General features: G+C 41.3%; 1 protein-coding gene across 1 annotated transcript in view; it reads left to right on the top strand.

Moving 5' to 3' along the window:
* Positions 1 to 22810, top strand: part of LOC126284092 (activating signal cointegrator 1 complex subunit 3) — a 223304-nt gene that overhangs the window by 45034 nt on the left and 155460 nt on the right. The window contains exons 10-13 of the mRNA XM_049982741.1: positions 10007 to 10207; positions 13554 to 13746; positions 18144 to 18256; positions 20223 to 20471. Of these exons, the coding sequence (XP_049838698.1) occupies positions 10007 to 10207; positions 13554 to 13746; positions 18144 to 18256; positions 20223 to 20471 (756 nt within the window). The remainder of the gene's footprint in view (positions 1 to 10006; positions 10208 to 13553; positions 13747 to 18143; positions 18257 to 20222; positions 20472 to 22810) is intronic.

The following is a 22810-nucleotide window of genomic DNA, read 5'->3' as shown; positions in this document are numbered from 1 at the left end:
TTTAAATACCCTCCGCCCGCGGCGCGCTCCCTCCGCCGTCCGCACCCCGCGCCACGGTAGCGTGGTGGAACAGATTGCGACGGCGTCTGAGATGACGTCGGTGTGATGGCTCTGTCCGCCGTGGTCATCACAACTATGCGTTTGCTCGATTTACTCTTGATTAATCCAATCGCTGGTTCCCAAGCCTTGCTAAGATTATAGCCACAGTCACGGTTTATGAGGTTGTCATTGGTGCAAATTTCGATGGCCTCTCTAACAACGCTGTCCCAGTATCTCGACGTCTGTACCAGAATCCTCGTGCGGTCATACTCCATAACGTGATTTTCCAACAAACAATGTTCAGTGACCGCCGACTTGCTCGGATACATCAGTCGAGTGTGCCTCTGGTGTTCACGGCATCGATCGTCAACGGTACGCATCGTCTGACCAATATACGACTTGCCACATTGACACGGAATCTGGTACACGCCGGCCTTCCTCAAACCGAGGGCATCTTTGGCGCTCCCAACCAGTGCACGAGTTTTATTTGGAGGACAAAACACAGTTCCGACCCGGTGTTTCTTCAGAATGCGGGCGATTTTCCCCGAGAGTGCGCCTGTGTATGGAATAAATGCAGTGGCTACCTCCTCCCTCGTGACTTCATCCATCTCAACAGGTTGTGATGCAGTGGTTGGGCGGAGAGCACGTTGGATCTGCCACTCTGAGTACCCATTTTTTCGAAATACAGTTCTCAGATGTTCCAATTCCTGGGGTAGACTCTCTGTGTCAGAGATAGTGCGCGCCCTATGTACAAGAGTTTTAAGTACCCCATTCCTCTGTGAAGGGTGGTGGCAGCTGTCTGCGTGCAAATACAGATCAGTGTGTGTTGTCTTTCGATACACCCCATGACCTAGGGTGCCGTCAGCCCTTCTCCTGACCAAGACGTCGAGGAAAGGAAATTTACCCTCCGTTTCAGTCTCCATAGTGAATTTGATGTTGGGGTGTATGGAGTTTAGATTTGTAAGGAAGTCAAGGAGTTTATCCATACCATGTGGCCAGATGACAAACGTGTCGTCCACGTAACGGAAAAAGCAAGTAGGTTTCCATTCGGATGACGACAGGGCTTCCTCCTCGAAGTTCTCCATGTACAAATTCGCTACCACCGGTGAGAGTGGGCTACCCATGGCGACTCCTTCCGTTTGTTCGTAGTATTCTCCATTAAAAAGAAAATACGTGGAAGTCAAGACATGCCTAAAAAGTTCAGTGGTATTCTCGTCAAACTTCTGACCAATCAACTCTAGCAACTCTCGCAGGGGTACCCTCGTAAACAAGGAAACGACCTCAAAACTCACCATGATATCTGACTCATCCAACCTGAAGCTATCAAGGCGTTTAACAAAATCCACGGAATTACGGATGTGATGAGGGCATTTACCCACATAAGGACTTAATATTCCCGTCAGGTATTTGGCCAACAAATATGTAGGTGCCCTGATGTTGCTGACAATGGGGCATAATGGTACCCCCTCTTTGTGAACCTTCGGGTGTCCATATACTCTAGGCGGTACCGGACCTTGGGGTAACAATTTCTTAGCGTCACCCTCCGGTAAATCTGCGTCCTTGAGAAGAACCCTCGTCTTGTTCTACACCTTCTTTGTAGGGTCAACGCTGATCTTCCGGTAGGAAACGTCATTTAGCAGGCTCTGCATCTTATCAGTGTAGTCCTTATGGGAGACAACAACTGTAGCATTGCCTTTGTCAGCCGGTAAGACAACAATTTCAGAGCGTTCCCTCAGATCACGAATGGCCGCTCTGAAATTGTTGTCTTACCGGCTGTCAAATGCCCTGGCCTCTGATGGGGTAGGATAAGCCTGTGACGGGACTGGAGTAGGGGGTGCTGGGTGGCTAGATAGATATGGCAGGTCTTGCATCTGGGTCTTCAGCCAGGGTATGATCCCTGTGGCAGGGGATTGGGGGTAAGAGTGGCAAAGGAATGGACTAGGATGTTGTGAAAGTTGGGTGGGTGGTGGAACAGCACTTTGGCAGGGGATGGATGTATCTCGGGTAGGATGTCTCCCATTTCAGGGCATGATGATAGATAATCGAAGCCCTGATAAAGGAAATGGTTCAGTTGTTCCCCTCCAAGGTGGTACTGGGTGACAAGGGGGTGTTTCTTTGTTGTTGGTTCTTGATATGGATGTGAGGATCAGGTGTATGTGGCGATATGGCATGGAAGATGTGTTTGTGTATTAAGTTTGGGGGTATTGCCTGTCTGTGAAGACTTTCAGTATACTGGACGAGGGAGTTGTTACCACTGCTGATGCATCTGCCATGGATGGCCAGGCTATATGGAATTGATTTTTTGGTGTGGTAGGGGTGACAGCTGTCAAAGTGCAGGTACTGCTGGTTCATAACCTGTACCCAAGACCAGGACACCTTATCCTCATTCCACCACAATCTCAACACCTTCTCTCCTATCTGCTTCACCTGGTCCTTGTCCACCCATTGTGCCATTTTCCCAGATGTTGATCTCCTCATCTCAGATGGCCCCATCCTCACCTCAGTCTTCATTAAAAACCATGCCCCCAACACAATTCCTTTCACTCCTGGCACCCTCCAACGTTATTCAACACTCCCTGCAACCTTTACCCACCACTTTCAACACTAACTTCCTTCTCCCTTAACATCCCCCCCCCCCCCCAAAAAAAAAGCAGTGCCCCTGCTCTGTTTATCTGCAACAGTTCAGAAAAGTTTCCCTACTTGTTGCGAAAACCCCCGTCTCATATCCCATTCCTTAAATGCTGCCTATCCCATGGAATCTCCTCTCCCCCCCCCCTCCCCCTGCTCCTCCATGGCGTAATCATAAAACTCCCTATTTCTGGATCCCACCCCTCCTTCCACAATGACCTTTGCCTTTTCAGATTCCACCAGTTGCTTTCCTTCACTAACCAAGTTTTAATACAACACGTTTCCATGGCACAGGCATCCCTGAACCACTTCCACACCTTCCACAAAGTACTGCTACTATGCAATCCTCACCACCTATACTTCATCACCCAAATTGACACTCCAACACCTAGAACAACATTCAAAATACCGCCTCCAAGTTATTTAGCCTGCTGAAATCCTACTCCCACCTTGGAGCACCACTATCCAACCCAACCCTACTCCCACTGCTCTTCCTTGTCATCCTCTCATAGTGCTAGCTGATCTTTTCAACCTACCACATCCTCCAAATACCCATACCAGTACTTCACAAAATCCAGAACCAAAACAATCCCAGAACACTGTTAACCTTTCCACCAGAAACTTCAGCCCCACAGAAGTTTCAGTTCTATCCAAAGACCTCACATTCAGCCATACTCCCAGGTTTAACTATGTTGGACGTGTGAAAGACCTATTCTCCTTCTTCCCACTGCCTGCAGTGGAACCACTTCTTTGGCACCAACCCCTCCAACCAAAGCCAGTCCAACCCTAACAGTGAACCCTGCCTGTCCCAATTCATACTACCATTGAACCGTGACCCTCCCACACTCCCTTAACCATCCCCTAGTCACATCTGGGAATTCCTAACCTCCAACCTGGTCTCGCCATCCTTCCCCAGGTCCTTCCCTAAGAACAATCACCTTTCATCAAAATCCACAAACCTAAAAATCCTGGGTGCCCCATTACGGCTTGTTACAGTGCCCCCCTCAAAGGAATCTTGGCCCTTATTGACCAACACCTGCAACCAATTGTCCAAAACCTAGCCTCCCTCATTAAAGGTACCAACAACTTCTTGTACCGGCTCTCCACACCCTTACCTCTCAGGTCCTGTAGATGCAACCTCCTTATACACCAATATCCCTCATGCCCATGGCCTTGCCATGATTGAGCATTACCTCTCCCAACACCCTACAGATTCCAGACCCATCAGTTTGTTCATTGTAAATGTAACCAACTACATCCTAAACCATAACTACTTCACCTTTGAAGGAAAGGTATACAACAAATTAGTGGCACAGCTGTGGGCGCACACATGGCACCCTCCTATACCAATGTCTTCATGGGCCACCTAGAGGAAACATTCCTAGTTACCCGAAACCCTTCATCTGGTTCAGGTTTATTGAAAACATCATTATAGACTGGACCCAAGGCCAAGACATCTTATCTTCATTCCTCCACAATCTCAACACCTTCTCCCATCCACTTCACTTGGTCCTCCTCCATACACCATGCTGCCTTTGACAACTGCCACCCCTCCACACCAAAAAATTCCTTCCGTACAACCTGGCTGCTCGTGGCAGACGCATGTGCAGTGATGACAACTCCCTCGCCCACTGTGCTGAAGGCCTCACAAAAGCCTTAACAGACAGATCTCCCATGCCAATCCCCCCCCCCCCCCCCACACACACACACACCTGATCCTCACTTCCATCCCAAGAACCAACAACAAAGAAGCACCCCGCTTGTCACCCAGTACCACCCAGGCCTGGAATGACTGAACCATGTCTTTTGCCAGGGCTCTGAAAATCTATGATCTTGCCCTGAAAGGGGGACATCCTACCCAAGATACTTCCATCCCCTCCCAAAGTGCTGTTCTGCTGCACACCCAACCTCTGCAATATTCTTATCCATCCCTATGCCACTCCCACCCCAAATCCACTGCCACAGGGATCATGCCCTTGTGGAAGACCCAGATGCAAGCACCTCCTCCTCCAGTCCCATCACAGGCTTATCCTAACCCATCAGAGGTCAGGTGACCTGATAAAGCAGCAATGTTATATACCAGCTCTGCTGCAACCACTACACAGCATTTTACATTGGTATGACCATCTGTCAACCAGAATGAATGTTCGCTGCCAAACTGTTGCCAAAAACAAGGTGGACCACCCAGTTGCACAACATGCAAGATATCAATGGCTGCTTCACAACTCCTTACAGCACATCCTTTGTTCCGTAACCTTCCTGGCCTAAACCTAAGGTGACTCGCTCTCCCCTCACCCCCCACCAAATATATATATATCTGTGTGCGAACGGGCACATGCGCGTGCACATGGGCCTGTGCTTGTTTCTCGTACAGCTTGAGAAAGGAATTCCATTCTGAAAGCTAGCTAAGTAAAGCTCGGTACCTTTTGTATGTTTATCCTTCAACAACACAGCGCTTCTGTCTTTAGGTGAATCGTCTCCATTATTCCTAAATTATTCAATATTAAGTCGTCTAAAGCTCTTTTAAATTCTGATTCTAATACTGGATCCCTTGTCTCATCCCTATTGACTTCTGTTTCTTCTTCTCGTCACTCATCAGATGAGTTCTCCCCCTCATAGAAGCCTCAGTGTACTCTTTCATCTATCTGCTCTCTCTCCTCTGCCTTTAACAGTGGAATTCTCATTGCACTCTTAATGTGACTGCCCTTGCTTTTAATTTCACTGAATGTTGTTTTAACTTTTCAATATGCTTAGTCAGTCTTTCCAGCAGTCATTCTTTTTCGATTATTTGCATTGTTCATGCAGCCATTTCACCTTGACATCCCTGCACTTCATATTTATTTCATTCCTAAGTGACTTGTATTTCCGTATGCCTGAATTTCCCTGCACGTTTTTGTACTTCCTTCTTTCATCAATCAGCTGATGTATTTCTTCTGTTATCTGTGGTTTCTTCACAGTTACCTTCCTTGTACATCTAGAACATACTCCACAAGCCACCTAATGGTATGTGACGGAGAGTACTTTCGATACCACTATCTGCACCCTCCAACCCTGTTCCACTCGCGAATAGTGCGTGGGAAGAATGATTGTCGGTAAGCCTATGTATTGGCTCTAATTTCTTGAATTTTCTCCTCGTGATCAGTTCACGAGATGTATGTGGGGGAAGTAATATGTTGTCCGACTTCCCCTGTAAAGTACTGTCCCGGAATTTCTGTAGAAAATCTCTCTGTGATATACAACGTCCCTCTTGTAACGTCTGCCAGTGGCGTTTGTTTAGCATCTCCGTAACACTCTCTCACCAGCTACACGATCCTGTATTGAAACACGCCACCCTTCATTGGATCTTCTCTATCTCCTCTATCAGTCCTATTTGATAGGGATCCAAGATAGATGAACATACGGGTGAACAAGTGCCTTATAAGCCACTTCCTTTGTGGACGAGTTACATTTCCTTAAGATTCTTCTGATGAATCTGAGTCTCGTATCTGCTTTTACCGCTATTTGTTTTATGTTGTCATTCCACTTAAGGTCACTCTGGATAGTCACGCCTATATATTTTACAGCAGATGCTGTCTCCAGTTGATTGTCATCAATAGTGTAACTGTACAGTAGTGGATTTCTTTTGCTATGTTTGCATAATATATAACATTTATTTATATTCAGGGTCAACTGCCAGAGCCTGCACCATTCATCAATTCTCTGCAGATCGTTCTGTAAATTCTTACTATCATCTGGTGTTGTTTGGTATAGACAACTGCATCATGTACAAATAGCCTTAAAGAGCATCGGACACTTTCCACTACATCATTTATATATATTGTAAGCAGCAACGGTCCCATCACTCTTCCCTATGGTACTCCTGATGTTACCTTTTTAGATTTTGTTCCATAAAGAGTGACTTGTTGAGCTCTGTCCACAAGAAAGTCCTGAATCCAATCGCAGGTCTGCTCCGATACTCCGTAAGCTCGTATTTTTTCATTAAATAGCAGTGTGGGATCTATGTTTTTCTTTCCAACTTCTGTGATTACCCTTTTTAGATATGTCCATTCTTCTTCAACTAAACTGCCTACTGAGATATTCCGTATTGTAGTATCTATAGTCTCAGAGAGCTTCAAGCATATCTCATCATTTTGTAGCATATCCATAACCCATTTCTTTGTACATTGATTCTTCCTGTCAACTTCAGCCTACTCTTCATCACTAGTAAATTGTAATCTGAGTCTATATCTGCTCTCAGTTATGCCTTTACAATCCAATATCTGATTTCAGAATTTCTGCCTGACCATGATGAAATCTAACGTGAATCTTCTTATATCTCCTGGCCTTTTCCAAGCATACCTTCCCCTTTTGTAACTTTTGAACAGATTATTTCCTACTACTAATCGATATTTTAATTCAGAACTTGTCTTCCACCTCTCTTTCCAACAACCAAGCCCATATTATCCCGCACTCCCTCCCTTGCAATTGCATTTCGATCCCCTCTGACTATCAGATTTTCTTCTCGCTTCACATATTGAATTATCCATTCAATTTTGCCATATAATTTCTCTATCTCTTTGTCCTCTGCTAGTGACATAGGCAGGTGTATCTGAACTATAGTTGTTGGTGTTGGTTTGCTGTCAGTTGTGATGAGAACACGCATATAGATGAAAACAACCCAGTCAGTGAACTGTTCACAATAACCGACTCTCTGCCACATCCTCTTATTCATAACGAATCCTACTGCTGTTATAGTATTTTCTGCTGCTGCTGATGTTACCCAATACTCATCTGACCAGAAATTCTTGTCTTGTTCCCATGTCATTTTACTGACTTCCTCTATATCTACATTGAGCCTGTGCATTTCCCTTGTCAGATTTTTTAGCTTTACTATCACATTCAAACTTCTGACATTCCACACCCCAACCTGTACAATATTACCCTTTCATTGGTTATTCAATCTTTTTCTCATGGTCACTTCCCCCTGGGCAGTCCCCTCTCGGAGTTGTGAATGGGGGCTGGTCCACTGCGTCCACTCCTCTGCGCACTTTGACAAGACTGTTGGCAGAATGAGCGTGACTTCTTACCTGGAAGTCTTTGGCTGCCATTGCTGAAGTGTAAGAAGCAGCAAGGGTCGAACCCGCAACCAAGGGCATTTTTATTACTAGTCAAAGATGCTACTCCTAGACCAAAGAGGTGAGGGGCTCAGATTGTGATATCTGTAGAGAAGTATTTTTTTTATTTGGGAGTGGGGGGGGGGGGGGGGTGATTAGGTAGCTATGGAAAATGGAATAGCATGGGGATGATTGATTATGGTGTAGTCAGAGATTTATGATGATGGACAAGATTGAAGCAGCTGTTGAAGTTACCAGTGTTGTGATGTGCCTATGCTTAGTGACCAGGTAGTGGAATTTGTGGTTACTTGCAATTTGCAAGCAGATAGACAATTCATAGATGATGTAGTTACTTTCATACCTGGTTCTACATTGCCACTGTGTGCAACCATTCCACACAGATACACAGCACACTTACATGGGGCACCAACTGCAGCACTACAGCAGCCATGTTTACAAAAGGCAAATGGAACTTACTTAAAAAACACATGTGTTAGGGGCAGCACTAGTGAGGGATGTGGAAGAGTTTCTAGAATCCTGATATTATTAGGTGATATGAGGCGGAAGAGTTGCTGGTTGGCTAATGGTGGTGCTTGAGTAGTGATGAGATTCAGGAAAAAATGGCATGGAAAACTGTTTGCTTGGCTAGCTTGACAGAAGGATTGCTTGTTGACCTCAAGTGATCATATGAAGCTGGTGGTGGGATGGGCATTGAGGTTCTGGAGAGAAGAGAAATGAGTGTCCTCATTATGCATCGTGATCCTCTCTCAAATTCCCCTCTCCCCAATTTCATGAATATTATCAGTGCCCCGGCAACTGATAAGTCCCTGTTGTGCCCCTTCTCCCACACTCCATGATTTCACCACTTACCCTGCATGTCTTCCCTCCTCCTTCCCACCTAGTTTCTTTGCTCTCTCATCCGTTCATTTGAGAACCTTGAGGGATGTTGAAATGAGTGAAAAGGTATACATTGAAAAAAGGCAAACATGACATAAAAAACTTAGTGGACTGCATTAGCAATAAACTATCACTTTACTGCTTAATATTATTTGTGCTTATCTCTAAGTGTAATCTGTAATTTTTGAGAACATTTCTCATGGAGAAACATTGATATGCCCAAAAGTACTTTAAAAATGAAGACAGTCAGTCTTGAATGCAAAAACATTTAATCTGATTGTAAGCAGTTTGTCAATTTTTGACCATCCTCCAGACCCTCATACCAGCTGACATTTGTGGAGTTAAAATACCCGCTCCATTCACTGTCGCCGCCTACTGTCACTGTATGATGGTCTGAGGATGGTTAAAAACTGACCAAAACCAGGTATTTTTGCAGTCTCGAATGCTTGTGTCCATTTTTAAAGTAAATGTAATCTAGTAAATTAGCAGGAAAGAGATACTTAGAAAACATTCAGTGCTCCCTCAGTTACAGTAAATTGTGCTTCTCATATTGGTAGCTTTTTGATTACATTGGTAGTTTTCAAAGCAAATAGTACTTACCCCTGTGATAACAGAGGTCTGTTTACTGTACATCACTACTTGTCATGCAACTTTACAATGGATGCTGCTTTATTTAGTGTTCTTGGTGTACTTGTCAATGTGACAAAGGCACCATGAACATTCAATACAGCATATGTCACAAAAACTTTGCAATTATAAGAAAAATTTTGGTTGCCTTGTAGCTAACAGGAATTTTCTGTCTTTGAATTTAGAGAATCAGTTAATTTGTAGAAGGCTGATCTCCAGTTTTCTTTTGAGTTCTTCCATCCCACGTTCTTGTTTAACGTTCAGAGGGACCTTGTTAAAAATCTTTGCATCAGTTACATAACTACACTCTGAATCCTATAAAGAAGGCAAAGTCTACCTGAAGATAATTTTGGTGGCTTATATTGCGATTCCACAATCCCAGTTCAGCTGAAACTTTTTTTACTATCAGCAAAAAATCATTAATGAGTAAATGTGCTGTGAAGTCTCCTTAGAGACTTGTGCAAGATATGTAGTCAACTGATTTGGGAAAATTCTACCCTTCTTCTCTTTCACACTAATGCACATCCATCCATCCCGAAGCTGGAAGTAAAGCAGAAGCTTAGTGTGACATTACCCGACCCATCATTCACCTGAATGGAGTAGTTGCATGGCCTCAATCTTTCTTCTGATTTATTTATTTTTTTAAGTGTTTCAGTTCTGTAATTTTCTTTATGACAGTAAAGTAACAGTATTTTGTTTTTAACTCCACATTTGCTGATTAGATTGGCCAGATGGCGTTTCAAGGAGTGAAGCAATTAAATCGTATCCAATCAATGGTTTTTGACACGGCCTATCACACAAATGAGAATTTGCTGATATGTGCCCCAACTGGTGCCGGCAAGACCAATGTCGCAATGTTGACTATTGTGCATCAGATGCGCCAGCACATGGACCAAGGAGTCATCAAAAGAGACCAATTTAAGGTACTGTATGCAAAACTTTGTGTACTTCATTATGAGTCAGTATGGAATAATTAGTCTTGTGGTGACCTCATTGCCAAGTTTAATAGCAACAAGCTGAGAGTGGAGATGTCTTGTGTTAATTATTTTTTCAAAAATTGTACCATTTGAAGACTCATTAACCACTTTAAAATATAAGTATTATGATTGTATAACCAATTAGTAATTGGATACATAAAATTCTACTTACCAAGTGGTGGGAGGAGAATCCACATATAAAAAGGTATCACAGTTTGCAAGCTTTTTGAGCCAATGGTTCCTTCTTATAGCAGAAAGGTTGAGGGGGAAGGAAGAGGGGTGAAGGAAAAGGTTAGGAAAATGGGTAGAGTTCAGGAAAATCATCCAGAACTGTGGGTCTGGGAAAACTTTCCATGCGGGAAGAGAAGGATAGACTGAATCTTGGTTACTGCACTGAATGAGATTTTAAAACCTCAGAGCTTAAAGGTGGAAGACAGGGTGATAAGCAAGAGTTAATAAAATCGGAAAGCTACCTGTATTGTATGTGATAGAGATGGGAGGTGGACTGTGAAAAATTGGCAGGTTATGAAAATGAAAGGTCTAGAAAACTAACATTGAGTGAAGAAAGGAATAGTTAGTGTGAAGAAATGCTGAGACCAAAGAAATTAACATAAATTAAGGCCAGGTGGATGGCAAGAACCAAGGCCGTGTTGTTGTACCAGATCCCACCTGCGGAGCTCTGAGAAAGGGGTGTGGGGGAAGAAACCAGGTGGTGCATGTGGTGAAACAGGCACCGAGGTCATGACTGTCATGTTGTACAGCATGCTCTGCAACAGGATATTGTGTTTTGCCTGTGCCCATTCATCCTGACTGATAACTGGGTGGTTGTCATGCCAATATGAAAGGCCAAACAGTGTTTACATAACAGCAGGTATGTGACGTGTGTCATTTCACTGATGGCTGTCCCTTTGATAGTATATGTTCCTCCATTTACACATCTGGTATAGGTTGTCGTAGGAGAGTGCATAGGGCAAGTCTTGCAGCGGGGACGGTCACAGGCATAGGAGCGTATGGTCCGACAAGGATATTGCGGATATTGGGAGGACAACAAACGAAAAGCTGTTTTGTGTGTACTGAGCAAAATCTCAGGCAGAATGGACCTCATTTCAGGGCATGATGATAGGAAGTCATAGCTTTGTCAGAGTATCTCCAGCACTTGCACGGTCCTCGGGTTTAAAAGGACGGAGCAAGTGCTGGAGTGTTAAGTCACCTCGGCTCACTCTGAAGATGGAATAGTATTCAGCTGAAATATTAGAAGACAAAGCTGAATTTATGCAACTGCATACTCAAAACTTTATGGAACATATTCCAAAACTTTTTTTTTTTTTGGGGGGGGGGGGGGGGGGTCAGCATAACAAGGATTGGATGTGATGGCCCAGAAAATCTGCTTTTAAGCTAGGCTGGTAGGGTAACTACATCCAGTGAAGACTGAGATGAGAATGATGGTGTATTGCTGTAAAGATTCTGCATTGCAAGACTTATAGTGCCAACTAACATAACCAAATAGTAAATCCATAAACAAACAAGAAAGAAATTTCAAAATTTTATGTCATATAATAGAACTATTAGAGGAAAAAAAAAGTGGATTTTGCTTTAGCAATACTGTAGAGTATATAATTGAAGAGACTATCACTTTTGCTAAAGATGTGCGACGTAACTGAGCCATTTCGTAGCACACTGCTGACATAAATTAAAACACAATTTTGAGGGTTCTTTCATTTTTGCAAAAAAATTGGAGCCTACATGATGAAATGAACTGAAAAATCTGAAATACAGTGAAAACTGCCAGATTACATCATCTCGGATGTTTGTTTCCCACCTGCAGCCAATAGCTGTAGAGCATGGTGACATCATGCAAATGCAGTGGTTTGTGGAATACAGAGTGATAAACAGGAAGCTTACATAGCAGCTTTTTGCGAAGTATGGCGATGCAATCAGTGTATAGCAAATGGAGGGACCACAGCTTCCATTTAGGTTCAGTTTATGTAGTTATACCTCGTACGCCCATCACTACTGTGCATTTATTTTGCTTACAGCTGTTCTGCTTGGAGTCTGTTGAAAGAATCTGGAATTTATTGTGCCACTACTGACTGCAACCAATGTAGGCTACTCCGTCTGCTATTTGTAGCACCACAGTGAAAAGGACGTGTTCAGTGAACAGTTGTGCAATGGCTTGTTCATCTTTGTTGCTGTCCTCAATGGTGTTTAGAGCACTGTGATGGCTGACAGATTGCAATAAATGTAACGGATTGCTAAGACAGAGAAACACTGAAATCACAGCAGGGTTAACTTCATATTATTTGCTATGAATAAGTACCACATGTGAAGGAAAACTTGTGTGTATATACGTGCTTTCATGAAACCTCGAAGTGCAGACAGTGCATGTTGGCAATACGAAGAACACTTCACTTTGGCTACTCAGCACCATGAAGAAGGAAAAGTTTACAAGCAAGACAGTAGAGGTCACTGTGCTCGTGGCACCAGAGTATGCTGCAGTGTCATTGGCTACAGAAGGAAGACTCAAACTCCCACATGTTAGATCCTGATGCGTTTCACTATACTTCACAGTTTTCTGTTTAATTCACTGTATTCATCAAATTTTTACTTTTTTCTGGGTGAGCGCAAATGAAAGATCTCTCAAAAACGCGTGTTTTGATGTATAATTTTGTAATCATAGCATCTCGGAAAAAGCTCGATTACCTTGTACCCAGATACCAGTTTCAATTTTTTGACAAATTTTTACCTGCTGTTACACATCTGTGATTTTTTTAAGAACTGATGAAATTCATTACCACATGTTATTGCATACACATTGTATTGTACATTTAATTTCCTTTACTTACACAGATTTTATACAATGTATTTGAGAGGATTACGATTTTTAATCATATATGCTACTTACATATGTTTTTGCTCATATTTTTGGGGTTTTATTATTTTCCTTCTGTCTGCATTTTCCTGAATTTTGCTTTTTTAAAACCTGGACTGCACAAAAACGTAAAATTGGGCTTTCACTGTAATTGTAATGGGATAATCTTTCAAGAAGAAAGCTCTTGTACAAACTTATCATCCACACAAAAGTAACAGTAGTAGCAACATAACTGTTATCATTTCTTTGTAGAAAAGATAGATGGTGCCAAGTCTGCTCTAACCCTTATCTCCTTAAAAATATGTATTATTCCTGTTTAATGCTTGAAACATTTTACTGTTTTTAGAAGAAGTTACCATAGCGTTATGTGAATCTGTGATTGCATATTATTCAAAATGCATAACACATCTAGGTGTATTTCAGATTGTGTATGTTGCTCCAATGAAAGCACTCGCAGCAGAAATGACGCAAAACTTTGGACGGAGGCTGGGGTGCCTTGGTGTTTCTGTACGAGAGCTGACAGGCGACATGCAGCTCACAAAGACGGAAATGCTACAGACCCAAATGGTGGTTACTACTCCGGAGAAGTGGGATGTCATAACAAGAAAATCAACAGGTAATTTTCAAGTGTGCAATCATCTGAGTTAAAATTTGATGGCATAAACTGAAAGGATCTGTTGCTGGTGATTTAATGTATTTTCTTGTTCAAACAGAACTGATACTCATCCTAAAACTTGTAGGAGCAGCAGTAGTTGTTGTTATGTGTACAGGCTCTCATGGCCATTGTTATTTAAGATAATATCATGTAGGACATTAGTCTATATCATGTACCTCTTCAAACTACAAGACTCTTGTGTTTTAACTCCTCTGTTGGTATCTCTCTCACTAGCCTTCTGGTGTTCACAGGCGTTTTATTTGTTGCTTCACACCACCACCCTGCTCAGCATCAAACAGTGTTGACCACTCCTCCTCATTGTGAATTCCACGTCAGTGACTAGAGTAGCTAGGTCTCACAACTAGGTTTCTTTAGGAAAACAATAATGGCCCACATCTATGATAGCCTTTTCGTACATAAGGGCTTCAAATGAAACTGCCTTCATAAAGACAACAAGGAACCTCCTCCTTAAAGGCAGTCTTTGTAATTGCACCCCACAATGTTTGGTTTTCCGGTCACCAATCACCCTAATAATTTTTAAGTGTTTGGTCCAATCACGTTAATGCACCAACACCTGTTTTTGATATCAGAATACAATAACCACCCACAGATTGCAGATTGGAGCACTACCATTGAAGGGTTTTTAAAGTGTGTCAGGGCACAAGGAAAATTGTGCTGTTGTTGTCATAATGTGGAAATGGAACAATTTACCTGACATCCAAAAGGGCGTGATCATTGGCTTTTGAGTCAAGAATGAAAGCATTTCTGAAACAACTAAGTTTGTAAACTGTTTGTGTGCCGTCTTGGTTAAAGTATACTGTGCATGCAAAAATGGCAGTATCCAAAAGTGACATCAAGGCAATGTGGTGCATCACAGGCCATTGATGACAAGTGATTGATGGCTGCAGAGATGTGTACTGATGAATAGACATACAACTGTTGAGCAACTGACCACCCAGATGAACCAAGGAGCTACTGACAGTGTCTCCTCCAACGACTGTTAGGTGAATGTTGGTGCGTATGGGTCTCCGCAGCAGGCATCTGGTTTTTGCACCTGGCTGTACTGCTGTTCCTTGACAAGAGTGGCTCAAATTGATGCACTAATACCACAACTGGACAGCCACAGAGCCAGTAGGTGAATTTTTCAGGTGACTCACTTTTTATACTATGACAAATGGATGGCTGTTGGCATGTATGGCCCTGCAACAGTCATGGGAAGAACACAGTCTGGAGGAGGTAGCATTATGGGGAGAGAATCTGTGGACTGTTTTTGTGGCTTTCCCTGGGTGATCTAGTCATACTGAAAGGCACAGTGAATCAACACTAGTACACGTCTATTCTTGGGGACCATGTCCACCCCTAAACAGAGTCGGTTTTTTCCTCAGCACATTGGCATCTACCAGCAGGACAATGCAACATTTCACGGAACTCACAGTGTATGTGCGTGATTTGAAGAACTGGGATGAGTTTTCTGTGCTCCCCTGGCCACCAAACTCCCCGGATTTAAAACCAGTCAGAAACATGTGGGACCATCTTGATTGGGCTTTTCATGCTGTGGATCCACAAATGAGAAACCTGGTGTATCTGGCCAAGGCAGTGAAGTCAGCAAGGCTTCACGTCCCTGTTGGTACCTTCCAGAACCTCATTTACTTTCTTCCTCCATGGCTGTGCTGTAAGAGGTGGGTATTCAGGCTTTTTACAGGTGGTCACTATATGTGGCTGGGCCATGTACTATGCGACATGATGCAGCAGTTATGATGAAAATAAAAGAATTGCTGAAAAGTAATAGGAAGCTGCTCGAAACCAGCCTTAGAACTGATGGTTGAAACTGTAAGGTGGGGAACGATTGGAGTGGTTTTGCAACAGCATTTATCATGTGGGTACCATTATGACTCTCATTTGTGTTTTTCAAAGGTCCTCACACACATTTAATAGGGGGAGACCCATTTTTGATAGTGTAATAATAAAATGATAATTATACATCTGGGTGTGGTGTAAAGCAATTACCGCAACGTAGAAGCTTACAATTTCTAACACAGATTTCTCATTGTATCCTTTCGCCTTTGCCGCGCTGTTTTTCCCCCACTTGTTCACCTCATCTTTTTTTACATTTATTCTTTCTTTCTTTAAATTTATTTTCTGTAACCACCCTCGTAGTGATACTATCACTGTATTGTATTGCCACTTTTGTAATAACTTTTTCTTATTTGCTGTTATTCTTCATCTACATCTACATATATACCCTGCTAGCCACCAAGCAGTGTGTGGCGGAGGGCAGTTCACGCCAAAGTCATATTCCCCCCCCCCCCCCTCCCCCCTCCCCTCCTGTTCCACTCACGGATTGCGCGAGGGAAAAAACAACTGTCTGAAAGCCTCAGTATGAGCTCTAATTTCCCTTATCTTCGAATGGTGATCATTGCGTGATTAGAAAGTTGGTGGTAATAATATATGCTCTACATCCTCGGCAAAGATCGAATTTCAGAATTTAGTTAGCTGCCCCTTCCGTTTAGCGCATCATCTATCTGCAAGTGTTTCCCACTTCAATCTTTCTATGTGATTTGTAATGCTCTCGTGATGGCTAAATGTACCAGTCATGAATCTCGCCGCTCTTCTTGACGCTGGATCACACACATAAGCTGTCGCCATGGCAAAATTACAAAAATTAAGGTATGAATTGTTGCCACACCTGCCTTATTCACCTGATATGGCTGATTTCCCAAAACTGGAAATTTTTCTTGGCAAACAAAGATTCCCTTCAAAAGAAGAATCGGTAGCCGGAGTTGACAACTATTTTGCTGGCCTGGAGGAAACTCATTTTTGAGATGGGATCAAGGTACTGGAACATCGTTAGACCAATTGCATTAATCTGCAAGGAGACTACATTGAAAAATAAAAGAAGTTTCAGTGATGTAAGTACTTTTTTCCCATTCCGTTCTGAGAACTTTTCAAACCACCATCATCTGATGATCTGAAGGCGCCAAGTTGGGGCAATATGGAAAGTGGTTCAAAACATCCCAGCCAAATTAGTAAAAAAGTGCCTTAGGGGCTAAAGCTGTGTCGGGATAGGCGTAGCCTAGCAACAAGGACACTCGGCATTCCCTTCCTTTTATTTTGAATGCTCCTTCTCAGTTTATTTAGGGTCTCACAATACTCTTAGGCATTGGTGGTCTCCCACTGAGGTAGAAATTCGACCAAAATGATGCCTTTTCAGTCTCAAAACACTGATGCCATGATTTTTTTGCCAGAAATTGTGGATTTGAATTTCTTGGTGGATGGGGGATCAGTGTGACGCCACTGATGACTGTCTTTTTGTCTCGAACATGTAATGCCCAAGCCACGTTTCATCCCGGCCACGAAAGAGCTCAGAAAATCATCGCCTTCCAATTCAAGTTGCTCAGTATACTCATGGGCACTATTGACCCGATGTGTCTTATGTTGCTCTGTCAGCTGTGTTGGGCCCTTTCTTGTGTAGAGTTTCCAGTACACCAGCGTTTCTGTGTGCAACTTATGCAAGAGACTTTTGGAGAGTTGTTAAAATATTGCAGAAATTTCATTCACTGTCAATGTGCATCTTCGTGAATGACTTCCTCAATTTTTTTTTGGCCAACTCATCAGTCAAAATTGAAAATCTTCCACTCCTCTGTTGATCATGAACATTTGTTCTACCTTCAATAAACTCCCTATCCCCCATAAGGACACTCATTTTGTTCATAACACCATTGCTCCAGATTTTTTTCAATTTTCAAAAAAATTTCAGTAGGTGCTGTTCCTTCCATGGAAGCAGATTGCAGCATGTGGCTTGGTGGGATTTCTTACTGATATCTTTCACACAACTGGACACTACAGTGTGAGTTTTCATACTATCACCATGATCCTAAGATGCTCGCCCTGGTCAGAGGACCCCCTTGTATCACTGAGTGTTGCCAACACTCAACCGTTTTAGTCACACTGCAACTTCTTTGTAAATAAGCATGCCTCGTATGATTCTGTACCTAAAGTTGGAGTTAATCTCTGTACTTATTATGTCTTTCTTCTTGGCACATACTGTTTCCATGTTTTCTTATAGTTTGTGATTATTTATTATTTATATGTTTAAGAAACTCAAAAAATCTATATTTTTTCATTTTTTTTATTTTTATGACAGACTCTGATGATGGCAGTCATGTTTGTGTGTTTATCGACCTGCGAGTGCATAATTTACAGTAGATCTTAATAAATAAAGTTCGTGTGTGTTATTTCTTTCTTTTTGCAGGTGCACCATAATCACTGGCCTACTTTAAGGTGCTCAACCTTTTATAATATTACACGAAATATTATTATTATTATTGTTGTTATTATAATTATTACATTTTTTACAGGTGATATTGCTTTGACAAATCTGGTAAAACTGCTGATAATTGATGAAGTTCATTTGTTGCATGGTGACAGAGGCCCTGTCATAGAAGCTCTTGTGGCAAGAACACTAAGACAGGTACAATCTCTCTACCCTTTTTTGTGCGTACTTAGGTTGTGTTTATAACCATGTAGAAAGATTCGCCATGCATTGACAACATTGTGTGTGTGTGTGTGTGTGTGTGTGTGTGTGTGTGTATCATTGTTTGTATTCTTCAAATGCATGTGAAGCAGGTGGAGTCTGTTTTTAATGTTGCTAATATTGCCATATATTTCAGAAAAATTTGTTGGTTGTGGGGGAGAAATCTGATTTTTTTTACAAGTATAATTAATACATGCTTGGACATTTTAGTGTTTCTGTACTGTATATGATCAGCATGTTTTTGAAGGAAGCTTAGAACAAGTCACAGTTGACAAGAGCTGGGCAATTTTTCACTGCATTTTTCTGTTTTTTCCCCTCAATAAATAATTCTGCATTTGCTTCATAATCATTTTTCTGCATATTCTGTTATGCTACTTGGAAAGTACACTGCTGACGTGTGCATTTTTATATCAGTTTGCTAGCCATGAAATTTGTATCCCAAAAAAATAGAAATTTGTGGAATCGTAGAACATGCTATAATAGAGATCTTGAAATTTTTTGCCTAAGTTGATGATTAATGTTGTCTATAATTACAAAAATCTAGGCTGCACTTAAATTTGTAATTAAACATACCATGTGTAGAAGCTAAAGCTCTTTGTTTGACAGCAATGTTTTATTTTAATACGGAGGAGCAAAGCTCACCTTTCTTTGAAGAAGATATTATAGTCAATAATTCAAGAAAGCTAGATGCAAATCCTTCTTCCTGTACACAGTCTCTTTGGTATGTGACTTTACATTGTTTTCATGCATTTTTGCTGAGTATTGTAAAGATAGTATATAGTAGCAAATTGCAGAAAGGAAAAAGTAAACATAAATACTTCTTATGTTAAATAAGACCTCCGTATGTCGAGAATTCGTGATTGTAAATGAAAACATAATGCTGGTGAACTGAACACAGTATTTGTTGGATTATTAAGCTACTGTTCATATCTTGGGTGATCAATGAGCAGCATGTCAACTTACAATGCTGTAAATCCTGATCTCATGTGGTTTCATTTACAAATATGTTTCAAACTTCAATAATGTTGCAGTGCATTGTGCTTCTCTAGAAAACTGACTTTTTTCTTCTTCTACGTTTTAACTCAGTTACTAACATCAGGAAAACTTGAATAAATATGTACATAATACAGGGAAACATTCCACGTGGGAAAAATATATCTAAAAACAAAGATGATGCGACTTACCAAACCAAAGCGCTGGCAGGTCGTTAGACACACAAACATACACACAAAATTCAAGCTTTCGCAACCAACGGTTGCTTCATCAGGAAAGAGGGAAGGAGAGGGAAAGACGAAAGGATCTGGGTTTTAAGGGAGAGGGTAAGGAGTCATACCAATCCTGGGAGCGGAGGAAAGACTTACCTTAGGGGGGAAAAAGGACAGGTATGCACGCGCGCCGCGCGCACACACACACACACACACACACACACACACACACACACACACCGTATGTACGGATGGATGTGTGTGTGGGGGGGGGAGGGGGGGTGAGGGGGGGAACCCAGATCCTTTCGTCTTTCCCTCTCCTTCCCTCTTTCCTGATGAAGCAACCGTTGGTTGCGAAAGCTTGAATTTTGTGTGTATGTTTGTGTTTGTTTGTGTGTTTATCGACCTGCCAGTGCTTTTGTTTGGTAAGTCACATCATCTTTGTTTTTTGAATAAATATGTATTACCACTTTCTGTAATTTTTGACACATTTGGTAAGTAGTAGTGTTATAGAAAATTATTGTACTTGTATTTTGAATTGCTGATGTGAAGAGGCAACCATTGCATTGTTCTCTTCGTTCATCCTCTATGTTTCATATTTCAGTGACGTAGCTTCAGATTGTGTTTTCGGTCTGTTGTGATTCAGTTTATTGTCACTCACAGAGTAATAGTAATGAGATTACTTATTGTTATAACAGGTTGAGACGTCACAGAGCATGATAAGAATTGTGGGGCTGTCAGCAACGTTACCAAACTATTTAGACGTGGCTCGCTTTCTGAGAGTTAATCCACACAAAGGACTGTTCTATTTCGACTCTCGTTTCCGTCCTGTCCCATTGGGAATGACTTTTATTGGTGTGAAGGCAATTAAACCTCTAGAACAAATGCTTGAGATGGATAATATCTGCTATGATAAAGTGGTAGATATGGTGCAGAAAGGACATCAGGTAGGTATAAATAGGTGGATTCTGATATACAATAAAATTAGTAGACGCAATGTCTTCAACACATCTTATGTCTATGAAGTAGATATTTGTGCTGTTAAATTTATTTCAGCTAATTTTTTTCTTTTGTGATTCTGTGTTAAGTTTTTGCTTTTTTTCCGTTAACCTCAGTGGGGTATTTGATGACCTTTCAACATTTTCACAATTTGTGTATGGCTAATAATTTTCCAATATGCATCATATGTCACAAGAGTTGTTGCTGCGTGGAGTAACACGCAGGTCAGTTCGATTCACCGACTTGGGTGCACCCTGTATACACCTGTTTCACCTACGGATTTAATCATATTCTCTTACTACTATATCGTGTATACACAAAAAACAAAACTTCAGAATTTGCTATCCTTTCTGCTGTTGTGATTGTAAAGGCCAGCAGTGTATGAATAGCCATGTAGTATGTAGGCAGAAGACTGGAACTAAAAGGTGGTTTAACAGTAACTGCAGATTACTGATTTAAAAACACATTTAAGTGCAGAAGAGTTTAAAATGCTCGTCTGACAATAGCTCAGTTGTGAAATTAATTATTTGATATGTGAAGCTTTACTATATCTCCATGTGATTTGTCAATATTGATTTTTGTCAATAGTGGTGTCATAGAATCACAGCAACTATTGCTCTTAACTGTAATAATACATAATTTTCAATCAAACTTAGTGCAACAATGATCATTCTACAAACAGGTAAGAAAAGTTGATATTGGACAATCATTTTAGTCACCTGTGTGCCCGCAATGTGTGGATTTTATTTGAAGAGTGTCTTGTTTGCCATATGTTACACGTGTTAAGACAGGTGTGTTATTACTTCTCATTGGTACTATTGTACCCCTCACATGTGGAAACAAGTTTTAAATTCTAAACTATAAGCATAATGTATACATGCATTTGGAACCAATCAAATGGAATAACAGAGCTGTTACTTTTTTGTTCTTGTGTTGGTAAATATGAACTTATTTTAAGTTATGGTTACAAATCTCTGTTTTCTTGACAGACTAGGTTTAAATTAGGTCTCAATTTTTTTTACGACTTCCTCTATTATTGACTCCAGTATTTGTGAAATTCCAACATGATATGGATAGAAGGATCCGCAATTAGTATTGGCTTCATTGTTTTTATTTTTGCTGTAGGTCTTAATACTTAAATTTATTGGTAACTAATTTCAAATACAAAGTTCATTTTCAAATCATTGCCTGTAGTCAAGAAATAGATAATTATTTCGGGGGGAGGGGGGGGGGGGGGTGGCAGGGGACCCCATGGAATAACTTTGTGTGTACAAAATTACAGCGTAGTTCCCTGTGGTAATTACAAATATACCCGAGTCTCATTAATGTTACAACATCCAAACAGATTTTAATATTTAACGTGCTGTTTGTGATTGGAACAATATTGTGACATTGTACAGGTGGACTGACCAATAACATAGCTACCACAGTCACAATGAACATGATAAATCCCAAGAACCTAGAAATCAACAGTTTTTTATCAGGCAAAGCACATCCTTGACCATCACGAGTGGTTGCAACATAGGTTAAATGTACTGTCTGCCCTGAGTACTTTTATTAGGTAACATATGGAAAGGAGGAGCATGGTAGCAAAAAGGTCTTCTGATAGTTGAACATCAGTATGTTACCATTTGTTAAAGAACACTAATCCAGAGTCCAATTTACCATGATGTTCACTTGAAAACATCCTTGAGGTATCTGTTGGAATAGAATAAACAGCTGTCTTACACACACCAGTATTTATTGAAAGAAAAGCAGCATACACCATTAAAGCAGCAAAGCTAACTAGACTTTTTAACAGAAGTTCTTCAGTCTTCATTGTCTTTTAAACAATAACGTGAAAGATAATCCAGTCACAAAAACTGAACAAATAAAGTAACTAACTTTGTCAACAATATCTAATATCATAATCCATATGTCCCTCTTCTGATTTTACATATTGGTGTATTTAACATCTACATCAACATGAACACTCCACAAATTGCTATACGGTGCGAGGCTGAAAGTACTTCTATTTTTATTTTATTTACACGTCAAGTTCCTTATGAACAAATTGAGGAGCAAATCTCCAAGATCATGGAACATGTCAGTACATGAAATTACAACATGAAAGTAATAACAGATAAAAATAAAATGTTTATGAACCCAAAAAAGGTCAATCCATAAGTTTAAGTAAACACAATCCATAAGTTTAAGTAAACACAATCAACAATACAACAAGAATCAGTTTAATTTTTCAAGGAACTCCCCGACAGAATAGAAGGAGTGACCCCTGAGGCAGCTCTTC

The sequence above is a fragment of the Schistocerca gregaria genome, chromosome 8 (genome assembly GCF_023897955.1).
Source record: "Schistocerca gregaria isolate iqSchGreg1 chromosome 8, iqSchGreg1.2, whole genome shotgun sequence".
NCBI lineage: Eukaryota > Metazoa > Arthropoda > Insecta > Orthoptera > Acrididae > Schistocerca > Schistocerca gregaria.
The sequence above is the reverse complement of the archived record's forward strand: the minus strand, read 5'-3'. Positions and strand labels throughout refer to the sequence as shown.